Below are 13,526 nucleotides of genomic sequence, written 5' to 3' on the forward strand. Positions count from 1 at the left end.
GAATGGATTGACAAGGTGAAGCGACGCAGGGGACTTGATGACAAGGGTAAGGATGAAAAACAGCCCCCGCGGGCGGAGGATGTTGAAAAAACAGCAGAGGTCAAGTTTCAGAGGGCTGGCAGTATCAGGGCAATTTTTGGAGGACACCCTTTTGTTGGTGATAGTAATCGAGCACTGGAAAAAAACGCGAGAGAAGCGTGACATCCACCGCTCACCAACATCCACAGCTTAGAAGATAGACCCCCGAAGGTCTTTAAGGGAGAGTCCGCTGATATTACGTTCAAGGAAAAAGAATCTAGGTGGGTGCATCACTCTCACAACGATGCGCTGGTGATTACCATGCTCATTGGAGCAATGAACGTACACCGAGTCTTCTTGGATAATGGGAGTTCTACAAACATCTTATACTACAGCACCTACAAAAAGCTAGGTTTCCCAGATAGTGACATGTATTTCGAAGATGCGCACGTCTATGGCTTTACTGGGGAAGCAGTGAGGGTTATGGGTTCTGTCAGGCTTCCCGTCACGCTTGGGGAAGGATCCTTGTCGGTTACCCAAATGATAGATTTCAAGGTGCAAGATCAGGATTCCGCGCACAATGTGCTGGTCGGCAGACCTTGGTTGCGAGCGTTCAAGGTGATAACCTCGATACACCACTTGATGATAAAATTCCCAACACCAAACGGGGTTGGCAGTCTGAGAGGGTCACAGTATGAGTCACGCGACTGCTATCATAAGGCTGTCAAGGAATTTCGTAGAAGAAGGTATGAAGGGAAAGGTCTCTCATTTGAAGATGTAGAAGATATTCATACAAAACCAAGTGGAGAGGTCCATGCCCACTATTTCATTGAAAGCCCTGAAAAGGAAGAAATCAATGTCTCTGGGAACTCTTTTTTGACGCGGGGACGTATTTCAAGGATCCGTAGCGTGGAGGAAGTGGTGGTGAACCATACCGAGGCGATCATACAGAAAGAAATTAACGGGGAAAAGTTGGAGGGAAGAAGTGAAATTTTGCAAGGTCTCGGGAATAACCTCAAGGTGGATGCTCCTCAAAAGAAGGACGCGCCCTTGAATGAAATTGAGGTTGATGCTTCTCCAAACGAGGACGCGCCCTCAGATGCGAAAGTGGAAGTCGAAGACCCCCGAGACTTTGATTTCGATTTGGATCCCAGGATCCTTATGCCCGCCGAAAAGACGGGACCGGCCGAAGACACAATATCTATTCCGGTTGATAAGAATGATCCGAGCAGGGTTTTGAAAGTGGGATCCCAGTTGGATGATGAGATGAGAGGAAGTCTTGCCCACTTTCTAATTGCAAATCTTGATGTCTTCGCATGGAGTCATTCAGATATGATAGGAATCGACCCGGAGGTAATGTGTCACCGTTTGAATATCCTCCCGAATTGCACATACGTCAGAAACGCCGCCCGGTAAGTGGAGAAAGGGCAATAGCGTTAAAAGAAGAAGTGGATCGGTTTTTGGAGGTGAGGCTGATCAAAGAGTCTTTCTACCCCGAATGGCTGGCAAATCCGGTACTGGTGAAGAAACCGAACGGGAAGTGGAGAACATGTGTGGATTGTTGGGTTCCGAATGCATAAAACGCAGCGGATAAACGTAAATAAAACAAAAATTTTGAAACCCAAAACAGGATCCATGTATGATTATGGGCAGATTATGGAGATAACGAATCATACCTTTCAAGAGCTTAACTTTCACGAACTCAACGGAGATCCTAGCTATCACGCTTTGTGTCTACCTCTCGGAGAAACACCTCTATGGTATCCACACGAGCACCTTCAAGAACGTCTCACGAACTTGACTACGGAATGGATGTACTAGCCTCCTTCTTGACGATCTGAATTGTCTCTGCCTCTCTTTGCTGCTAGGGTTTTTTTTCTTAAAAACGTACAAGCCTCTTTAACCTATCATTATCTATTTATAATGGCTGATTAAAAAGGCCCATAATAGCAAAGCTCAACCCTAGTAGGTATTGGATTAAATAATAAAAACGAATTTCTATTATTTAATTAATAACTAAGTCATACTTAATTATTATGGGCAAAAACATTCCTTTTAATTCGAATTTATATTATCTCAATTAAGTCTTACTTAATTATAATAAAATTTAAATAATCATCAATTAATTTAAATCTATAATTTAAATTAACTATTCCATTAAGTGCTCTATTTGTGCGACCCTATAGGCTATTATTTAATTGACAATAATTTTATTCTCTAATAAAATTATAAACAATGAGCGGTATCTAGTAATACATCATTGTTACCCAATTAAACAATAATTAAATCGTGATTAGATAAAATATTTCGTGATTAATATTTTTCGTGTAATATAATCCCTTTAACCATACATATTATAGATTAAACTCGAGGCATGTATTTAGTCATCCTCTTCAACATTTAATTCGGGTTTACTTGATCCATGAGTAGATTATCGAGACAAATCATTATTTGAGCATGGCCATGCTTTTATAATCTCACTCAATCAAGAGGCCAATAATATCTCTCCTAATTATAGGAGGGTTAAATCCTTTATCTATCATTCATATTTCTCATACGACTCATGATATACCCGATGTCCACTTTTATCATCACCCGATCAAAAGTAACTTTTAATGTAGTCAAAGTATATTAATCCTCGTATAGAAATATAATGATTTCAAGTCAAAGGATCGTTACACCATTATCACTGTGAGTCTTTCTTATGACTTTATTAAACATGAAGAATCTCACTGTGGGTCTGTCCAGTACCATGTACTCTCACATGTACCTATGTATTGACTTTAGTATCCCCATACTTATAACCAATGAGATGTGGTTATCTTGTCAAACAACATACTAGTCTATCTATGTATTATTATTATCCTATATAATAATACTCGACTAGGGACCTTTAAGAATATGATATATTATATAATCTCAAGTTCAAGTCATGTACTTAAACTATACAATTTGTATCATGATTCTAAGGACATTTATTATGCTAACAAAATATCGCAGTAATTAAGGTCATAATAAATACATTTATTGAATGATCAACTGACATAAAGATTATAAAAGAATAATGTATTGCCTCTAGGGCACCTACACTAACATGGATTTCACAGATCTCAATAAGGCATGTCCAAAGGACAGCTTCCCGTTACCAAGAATCGATCAGTTAGTTGACGCAACGGCAGGGCATGCGTTGTTGAGTTTTATGGATGCATACTCCGGTTACAATCAAATTCCGATGTATGGCCCCGATCAAGAACATACATCCTTCATTACTGACAGGGGGTTATACTGTTACATAGGAATGCCGTTTGGATTGATTAATGTTGGCGCGACCTACCAGCGGTTGGTAAACATGATGTTCAAGGATCAAATCGGAAGAATTATGGAAGTGTATGTGGATGATATGCTGGTAAAGTCCAAGGTAGCGGGTGACCACATCAAACACTTGATGGAAATGTTTGACATTCTGAGGAGGTTTCGTATGAAATTAAACCCGCAAAAATGTGTGTTCGGCGTGGAGTCGGGCAAGTTTCTTGGGTTCATTGTCAACCACAGGAAAATTGAGGCCAACCCCGTAAAGATCAAGGCATTGATGGATATGAAGTCACCCACCAATGTGAAACAAGTGCAGAGTTTGACTGGGAGAATCTCCGTGTTAAATCGATTTGTTTCCAAGTCGTCCGATAGATGCAAGGAATTTTTCAAGGCGATCAAATTAGCTGGGAAAGACTTTGTATGAACGCCAGAATGTGAAGATGTGTTCAAAAGAATCAAGGAGCAACTGGGAAACCCTCCCATGTTGTCAAAGCCGTTGGGTGGGGAGTCTTTAATACTGTACCTCGCAGTTTCTGAATATTCGATCAGTGCAGTTCTGGTAAGAGAAGAAGATAGGCAGCAATCACCGGTGTACTACGTGAGCAAGCGGTTACACGACGCTGAAACTCGCTACACAAGCATGGAGAAACTGGTTTACGCCCTAATTCTTGCATCAAAAAAATTGCGACCGTATTTTCAAGCCCATAGAATTGAAGTTCGTACAGCGTACCCGCTGCGACAGGTTCTACATAAACCAGAGTCATCAGGCAGAATGCTGAAATGGGCTGTGGAGTTGGGACAGTTTGATTTGGAATATGTACCTCGAACAGCGATAAAAGGACAAGCCTTAGCCGATTTCTTGTTGGAATTTGATTCCGAAATTGATGATAAAGCTTTGATAATGTTGCATCCGCCTCATTCTGAGGAGTCTTTGGAAGAGTTTCCGCATCCTTGGTGGATCTTGCATGTGGATGGGGCGGTTAACCATGGAGGAGCGGGTGCGGGTATAGTACTTGTATCTCCGGAAGGCCACCATCTGATGAGCGTCATTCATTTCAAGTTTTATGCAACCAATAATGATGCGGAGTATGAGGCACTGATTAATGGCCTGAAAATCGCTTTGGAAATGGGGGTGCGGAACTTAATTGCAAGAAGTGACTCAGAGTTGGTAGTGAATCAGGTGAACGGGAGATTTCAAGCGCGAGGCCCACGAACAGAATTATACTTGAGATGTACACAGCGCCTGATTGGAATGTTCAAAGAAGTTAGATTGGAATGTGTTCCGCGGGAGAAGAACAGTAATGCGGATGCTCTGGCAAAAATGGGGTCGCAATAAGAGGCTGTGCTGTTAGGATCCATCCCCCTTGAAATCCAGGATATTCCTAATATCCCAGAGGTAGAAACTATGCGAGTGGATGAGGCTCCCAAGGAAACAAGGATGACGCCCATTCTAGCTTACATTCGCAAGGGAATACTCCCCGAGGACAAGTTTATGGCTCGCCGACTCCGCTATCAGGCTGCAAGATACGTGATATACGACGAAGTCCTGTACAAGAGAGGGTTCAACCAACCTCTGCTCAGGTGTGTTGAAGAAGAAGAAGGAAATTACATCCTAAGAGAGGTGCATGAAGGAATCTGTGGCAACCACTCGGGGGGTAGTTCGTTGGCATTGAAAGTTTTGCGCCAAGGGTATTATTGGCCCACGATGAGAGAAGATGCTACAAATTTCATCAGGGCATGTGATCGCTGCCAGCGCTTTGCAAACTACTCGTCTATGCCAGCGACACTCTTGACGCCTATGGCAAGCCCGTGGCCGTTCACCATGTGGGGAATTGATCTTATCGGAGAATTGCCGAAAGCTAAAGGAGACTTCAAATATGCAGTGGTTACGGTCGATTACTTTACTAAATGGGCGGAAGCTATGCCACTGGCTACTATCACCGTAATGAAAATCAGAGATTTTGTTTTCAACTCAATTGTATGTAGGTTTGGAATCCCTTACAAGCTTATCTCCGACAATGGAAAACAGTTTGATAGCAAAGAGTTGCGACAGCTATGTGAGGAGTTGAAAATCAAAAAGGAGTTTGCGGCGGTCTATCATCCTCAAAGCAATGGACAAACAGAAGCTGTTAACAAAATAATAAAGCATACCCTCAAAACCAAGCTGGAGGAACGTAAAGGGAATTGGCCTGAAGAACTCCCGAAGGTGATGTGGTCATACAACACTACGCCGCGATCTACTACGGGAGAAACGCCGTTTATGCTGACTTACGGCTACGAAGCTATGGTCCCCGTGGAAGTTGGATCGGGATCACTTCGCAGAGATTATTACGGGAAAGAAGACGCTGAGGTTAATCAAAGGCTTCATTTAGATCTCTTAGAGGAGACAAGGGAAAATTCTCAGTTAAGGCTAGCGGCATATCAGCAGCGCGCCGCGAGGTATTATAACAAGAAGGTAAAAGGATAATTGCTGAAGGTGGGGGATTTGGTACTTAGGAAAGTGATGCCCAATACGAAGAACCCCCAACATGGAGTGTTTGGAGCTAATTGGGAAGGACCGTACAGAATAAAGTCCATCATGTGGAAGGGGACTTATCACCTTGAAGATATGGACGGGAAGCTAGTTCCGCGAGCTTGGAATGCGGAACATCTCCGAAAGTATTACCAGTAAGGCGTGGCTTTGGCCCCTTGCATATTTCTTTTATCATTTTGGTTTATGCCCAGTTTATAGGCTAAAATTAAATAAATTCCTCCTAGCCTAGGGGGGTAGTGCATGTACTACTTACCTTGGGACTAGTTGAAGGGTCATTTTTTAGAAATAATTTCCCCACAGAGCATAGTGGTCGTGGGACTGGTGCACTTTTGACATCAGAGCGTATTATAAATAAAATTTTGAAACTTTCCAAAAAGGATATTTGCTCAGTTTGCTTGGTCTCATGACGCGTCCTAAATATAGGGCGCGCCCTAATCTAGGGTTTTATATGAATGAAACTCAAGAAAAATGTACTATTTTCTTGGACGCGCCCAAGTTATCTTGGTTGATGCTCCTTTAGACTGGATGTTACTATAATATTGACAACATAATTAAAAAAGAAAAAGTGCTTGTCAAAGACGCGTCCTGCGTGAAGGATGATGTATTTTGGATCAAAGGTGAGGCGCGTCTTAATTGATAGTTCTATGTGGATATTAACTGAAGTAGTGGCTACTAAAAGGAACAATAGAACTTGGGTAAAAATGTAACTAGGAAGTGTACTATTTTCAAGGACGCACCCAAGTAATATTGGTTGATGCTCTTTCAGTTGAATGTTTCCTTAATTTAAAAATAAAAACAAGTCCCTACCGAGGATGCGTTCTCCCTGAGAGAAAATATTTCTGAAAGATAACGTTAAGGTATGTCAAACAGTTAGGACGCGCCCCATTGTGCCTTGTGCCTTGGTTAAACACATAAGACGCGTCTAGCTAGAGAGGACGCGCCCACAGTGCAATTTGCTTGATGGAGTGAAAAATAATAACAATGAGTCAAAGGTGACGCGCCCTTAACACAAGGTGCGCCCATATAAATGACCAATTGAGTAAAAAAGAAGTGCAAGTGAATGTTCAAAAATAGTCTTTACAACTTGCAAGGCTTCAAGGGGCCCGCACCCTTAAATAGTTCAAGTACATAAAAGATAAAGGACGCGTCCTAAGTAGGAGGCGCGTCATGTGGCTTGTCTTGGCCTTCTACAGGGGGAGGCTGAGTCTGAAGTGGAGCAGGATCAGGGGACGCGTCTTCTTCCTCTAAGCCTAGAAAAATCCTCTTGTTCTTGATGGAGTCCGCGGCCCTGACCCTGAAATCATTTACCCATATTTGGGTATCTGCATCAAACTTTGAGAATGTATACTCTGGGTCATTGGCGGGTCGTTGGCAATGAACCCAGAGCACCATTCTTCAAACCCAGCCTGGAAGCCGTGCTGATAAACTAGCTTTTTCTCCTCTGTCCATCCATGCAACCTATCATCATTCAGGATGTCGAGCTCCAGCTGCATGGTGGAATTCAAGGCGATGACGCTGTCCATTTGCTTTTCCATTGCGGAGACATTGCCTTCCAAAACAGCTTTTTCTGTTTCTAGACGCGTCCTCTCCCCCTCCAGTCGTCTGATTTCAGCATCTTTTTCTTGGGCAAGCAGGGCAATGTGTTTTTCCAGAGATTTAACTTTGTCTTCGGCCTGGCTCTTCGCAATATCTGTAACAGAAAGACGCGCCCTGAGCCTGGCGGCCATGTTAGCACTCTGCCTGGCATGCAGGTGAAGCTCAGCTGCATCCCTCACCATGGCCTCCTCTGTTTGCTGCTCTGTTCTAAAAGTCCAACCTCTGACTTCGTCCTCTGTGAAATCCCCAACAGAGGACGCGCCCAGGTATCTGAGAACGAAAGACTGGTCATCAGGAACTACCTTTTGACGCTTCAAGGGCGCATCCTCCACCTTCTCGGGAATGTCGAACACGGTAGTGTCGATTATCTTTAGTGGAGGAGAAGGAGTTGCAACAGGAGGTAGGGTTTTTGCCTTTGAATCAACCTTTGTAGGAGCCTGTTTCCTTGCCCTTAGTTTTTTGGAAGCCCCAATTGCGAATCCTTTGGGGAGTGAGGCCATATCTGCAATATAAACGTAAAAAGGGGATTAGTTATGTACAAGAAGACGCGTTTTAAAAGAAGGACGCGCCCATATCATGATATAAAGGTCTACGTGCATGACAGATATAGAAAAACGCAAAGATGTATAAATGAGTGTGAAAATGACGCATCTTAAAAGAGTAACGTGTCTTACCTAGGACGTTTTTTGTAATAAAGAGACACGCCCGGGGGGTAGGGCGCGCCCAAGGTGATGGTTCATATATAAAGTAGCGTTTATAAATCAGGCTAAGGTTAAAGGGAAAAGGTGAGAATAAATATGACGCGTCCTAAAGCCGTGACGCGTCTTACGTATAATGATTTCTTACCTTGCTCTAAATCCACCTTCTTGTTGACGTCTGGTTGAATAACTTCTGCGGTTTGGAGCCCTCTGGATTTTTTGGAAGCGGTGAGGATGGGTTTCCCATTATGAAAATCTCGAAATTTGCAGAGAGAACCCACCCGTGGGGACAAAGCTCCTATTTTCTTCAAATTTTCCTCGATGATCATGTCCTTGAGGTTGAAATGTTTTTCAGCATACTGTAAAACCTTTTTTGCTCTTTTCTTCTTCTTTCCTGCTAGCTCTTTCTGGGTCCTTTTGTCTAAAAGAAGGGAGAATAGTTACAACAAGGAAGATAAAGAAAAAGGTTATAAGAGAAAGGGTGCGCCCTGATAGAAAGGACGCGTCCTAAATGTTGAACTCACTTGGTTCTAGGTTGAAGCGAACGCGCGTCCTTTTGACGTCGTAAATGTAGAAAAATGGCTCCTTCTAGTCTCTTTCGTGGCTAATTTTTCCTTCATTAAAACCCTTGTTGTTCAACCATTTGTTGACTACCAGAAAATAGTACCCGGGAATTGATTTCCTGATGCTGTAAAAGAAGCTGAATTCTTTCATCGAGGGCGCGCCCAGCTTCAAGTTATGGTACATGATGAACAAAGCCCAGGCAAGTTTGTATGAATTTGGTGATAGTTGGACTGGAGCCACGTCGTACCATTTTAAAATTTTCTTAATGTATGGGTGCAAAGGCGCGCCCACACCCAGGGAAATTAATTTTGGAGTGAGCACCATTCTTGGGATCCTTTGGTTCCCAACGCTGAAAATGTGCGGCCTCATGGTTCGAAGAGGGCGCGCCCAGATGCCCTCCATGTCATAGTATTTCATGTGCCATTGGATTTCCCAGTCGGTTGCGGTCGAGTCAAGGGCAACACATGCTAGCTTACCTTCTTTCTTTCTTCTGGCATTTTTCTCTGCCTCAGTTAGAGCGCTAAGCCTGGTCCAGTCACAATCCACTTCAACATCTGAAGGATCCCAATGTTCCAGAGGAGAGTCTGATTTTTGAGGAGATACGGGATATATCTCGGGGTTCGGAATCCTTCTTTCGAACTCACTTACACTGAGTGGGGACGCGTCCTCAGAAGGGGCCGCGCCCTGAGAAGATGACACGTCCTGTGTGTTTGACGCGTCCATATCAGAAATAGCCATTCCTTGAGGTTTTTGGCTTGTAGTGGGGATAATTTCGTCGTCCGTCCAATCTTCGATGGTGGCCCTTGTATGGAGAATTGGAGTTCTTTGCCTTTTGACTCCCTTCTTTTCCATTCTTGAAATTATGGGAACATGGTCCATGGAGTCAGAGCTGGAATCAGACATTATTGAGTTTTTTGATTTAAGGGAACGGAAGACGCGTCTTTCTGCTCTAAGGAAGGAATTTGTCCTGTGGATGTTGGGAAAGTCGGGTTTGAAAGTTATCAGATGTGGGGAGTAGATTCCGAGGCGTTTGTTGAGGGCTTTGAATGGATGAAACGGTGAGAAGGAGAACGCGTCCTCCAGCTGCAAAAGAATGAATAAATATTTGAGGACGCGTCCATATGTTAAAAAAAAGAAGAAAAAAGAAGATGGTGAATGAATGAACCGTAAGAAGGATGCTAGAAATACTAGAGGACACGTCCTGAAAAATCTATCGTATGAAATTCACTGTCAACACGCGTCCTGGTAAGGTGTTGCCCTTATATGACCTTTATTTAAAACGGCTTAAACGTATACCTTTGTCAAAGGAAGATGAGACGCGTCTTGACGGGAAGACGCGTCCTACGTGGTTATGATGCGGGGGAATACTAATTGACTGTTAGCAATTTGGGGAAAATATGATAAATCCTAGAAACATGTAGTTGGGTGATCAGGGAAGCTAAACGTGTTATATTTACCTATACATACATATATACATACAAACGAACATGAAGAGCAGTTGATATGAACAAAAAGCATACTAACGGTTTCTTGCTCATTAAAATCAATGTATTTGGCCAAATAAAGAAATAAGAGGAGATTTATGTACCTTTTGAGTTGAGGAGTGGATTGAGCTAAAGAAATAGGGAAACGGCTGGATAGATCGCCGAAACTTGGACCTCGAAATTCCTGCTTAAAAAGGCGGCAAGGGCGGTTGTGTGAGAGAGAAAGAGAGATGGTGGTGGTGGTATGGTGAAATTAGGATATTTATAGAAGGACGACCTTGTGGATGACAGCAGTACGCTACATGCAGAAGGTGAAAGCAAGGCGCGTCTTCCAGTAACGACGCGTCCAACTGTTTTGAGCCAAATTTTGTTGCTAGGATTCAAGGATGAAAATTCCAATTTTGTTTTTAACTGCAAACGGAATTTGGGGGTAGTTGTTATACCCAAAATTTGGCATTGGATTAACTCAGGTCAAATGCGGGCTAGTTATGGTCCAACTCGGTACTGTGTTGTGAAATTGAAGACGCGTCTAAGCTTTCAGGACGCGTCTACTTGAGAAGGGATATGTTAAGGGGTGAGAAGAGTGCGTGGTCAGGGAAGGACGCACCCAGGCTTCATGGACGCGTCAATGTTTATGAAAGTGCTTGCCAGATGAAATCTTATGGTGATGGACGCTCTAGGACGCGCTTAATTTAGCAAGGACGTGTCGTAGGAGGTGAAACGCTGTGCATGATGGTTTAGAGGAGATGGTGCAAGTTTAATAAAGTGGAGGACGCGCCCTAAATTCTAGGATGTGTCTTGTGATCTTGAATGCTATAAGGAACGGTTGATGAGGAAACAGGTTTGGGTTTATGGAGGTCAGGACGCGCCCAAAGGGTGAGGACGCATCCTGTGTTTGATCTATATACTTTTGATGTTGAATTCAAGACAAAGCTTGCATGGAGAGGAGCAATGGAGGTTATTTTTACTAATGTATTTGTTGCAGGTACTCTTTGAAGAATTCCCTCCTTGAGACGGTCAAGGAGGGGGATGTCCGTGAAAAGCTTGAAGGCCTCCAGGGGTATGCCTGATGACTGAAGGCCTTCTCCTGTATTCAACGGGTGTCCTCGTTGGGGATGTGGGGTTTACTTTGGTGTGTGCTTTGGGAGCTCTGTTCTTGTATTCAACGGGTGTCCTCGTTGGAGAACTTTAGAGTCATCCTGCACTTTGCACCCAAGAGCTTGGGATCACCTGTCCTGCTATCTGGTGGGTTATCCTCATTCGGGAGACAAGGACGCGTCTGACACTTGGGGTGAACCGTGGCTATACCTGCGTTCGTGAATCAAGGGAGATAGCTGTAGCGGAGTGTTATCCTTGCGCAGGGAGATGCACTATCTGTGAAGTCCTACGATTACGGACGAGTCTTGGGCCTTCGCGGTTGGGCCTCATAGTTGGACATTCCTAAAGCTAGCGGAAGACGGATATTGGATGAGCTTCTACTGGGCTTAGGAGTAGGAAGTCTAAACTCATTAGACTTCCTGTTCTACGAGAACTACGTCAGCCTTGATCCCTATATAAAGGGTACGTAGGCACATTGAGAGGGTAAGAAGTTGAGAGCTGATAAGAGAGCCACCACTTACTCTGATCAATCTCAGCCTAAAACAACCACAATCAACCACACACCGCTAAAGTTTCCGGCAAAGAACCACCGTCACATATCTTAATTCCGGCGAGAAACCTCAATTTTTGTTGTTACCAGACGCAATTAACGAATGGAAGAACTCGAAAAAATTCATGCACCGGAAGAGAAGTTATGTGTTGGGGCAACTAAACGAGATAGAGGAAGATTTGCTCGAGTTGGATGTGGCATGTGTGCCAAGAGATAGTAATAGACTTGCTATCTATCTTGCTAAGGACGGAGCCGAGACCAGGAGGAATTTGGTAAACATTGATGGTTTGTTTGGAAGAGTTCATGAACTCTGGTGTTATGATATGGGGTTTGAGCCGGCTGGACAGAGGCTTTCGGAGGTTGATGAAGAGGACCCGAACATGGAAGAGGATGGTGAGGTTATCCAGAATATGCCTATGGAAGTGAAGATGGTAGATTGATGAGAGGTGGTACCTTTTAATTTCACCGTTGAGCCTGTTCTAATGTCTTTTGTTCTAAATATTGTTCCGGTAAGGGGCTTAAATGGCTGCTGGGGTTTGTGAACCCTGTAGCCGATAACGGATTTTCGAAATAGTTGCCAACTTTGTCAAATCATCATATATATTAATATTTTATTTTCATCCAATTTTATATCAATTTCAAGTTGGCAACATTCTACTTCAATAGTTAGCAACATTTAATTGTTGCCTATTGGTCCCTTAAATTAAATTGTAAACGACTCATAAATTAAAAAAAAATTATTAATATAAACTTTTTACATTTGTATATGTATTTTAACCATTTTAGGAAGTTTTGACAACCTTGATAGACAATCATACATAGGTTGGCAACCACAGGTGTCATGTCATATAAAATTTGTCAACACCTTGACAACCTTTATGGAAGATACTCTGATATATGTGAGTTGCTTATCCAAAGAAATAATTTTAATCTAACTTTAATCAACTTATGAATCAATATACATCAATAGCAAAGATCTAAAATTCCAAATTTGATCCCATCTCGATCCAAATTCACCACCTAAATCTTGGTTCCAAAATTTGGACCAGGATTAAAATAATACTTTTTAGTATATTAGTTTTAGTTTATTACATAAAATTTTGATATCGGATAAGATATTTATAAATGTAATTAACTAACTTTGACTCTTTGAGATATTATTAATAATTATTTACTGCATTCAAACATTAATATAAATATTACAATACAGAAAACTTGATTTGAAACGGAACATAAATGAAATACAGAACTAAATTATCAACTTAGTCCGACAAATTAAATCATATAAGATTATATCTTGTAAAAATAAAATATTTATAATAGAAAGGCTTAAAATACTAAAAATAAATATTTTAATATTTGAACCAAAATTCATACCAAACATATGGAGTTGGAAAGAGGTTCGGTCCAAATTTGGACCAACTTTTGATCCAAATTTAGATTATGGAATTAATGCACAATTCTACACCCACTTCCCCATGGAACTACACTCCATACAATCAGTGACGCTAATTTCAGTGGAACTATTGTGGATCCAAAATGCATGTTACACTCGTTTAAATAATGTTATAATCTACTCCAACGCCTAACTGATGTATTACTATTCCTCACTTCAGGGTCAGTTATAAGAACATTACTTTGAAAGAAAAAAATAAAGCATATGGAACCACAAG

The 13,526-nt window shown here is 42.1% G+C and overlaps 1 protein-coding gene across 1 annotated transcript; it reads left to right on the forward strand.

Moving 5' to 3' along the window:
- Positions 1 to 354: 354 nt before the first annotated feature.
- Positions 355 to 3,754, forward strand: LOC141685036 (uncharacterized). Its single transcript, XM_074490160.1, has 2 exons — positions 355 to 1,018; positions 3,315 to 3,754. Exons 1-2 carry the CDS (start codon positions 355 to 357, stop codon positions 3,752 to 3,754), a joined length of 1,104 nt encoding a protein of 367 aa, XP_074346261.1.
- Positions 3,755 to 13,526: the final 9,772 nt, after the last annotated feature.

The sequence above is a fragment of the Apium graveolens genome, chromosome 9, assembly GCF_009905375.1.
Source record: "Apium graveolens cultivar Ventura chromosome 9, ASM990537v1, whole genome shotgun sequence".
Lineage (NCBI taxonomy): Eukaryota > Viridiplantae > Streptophyta > Magnoliopsida > Apiales > Apiaceae > Apium > Apium graveolens.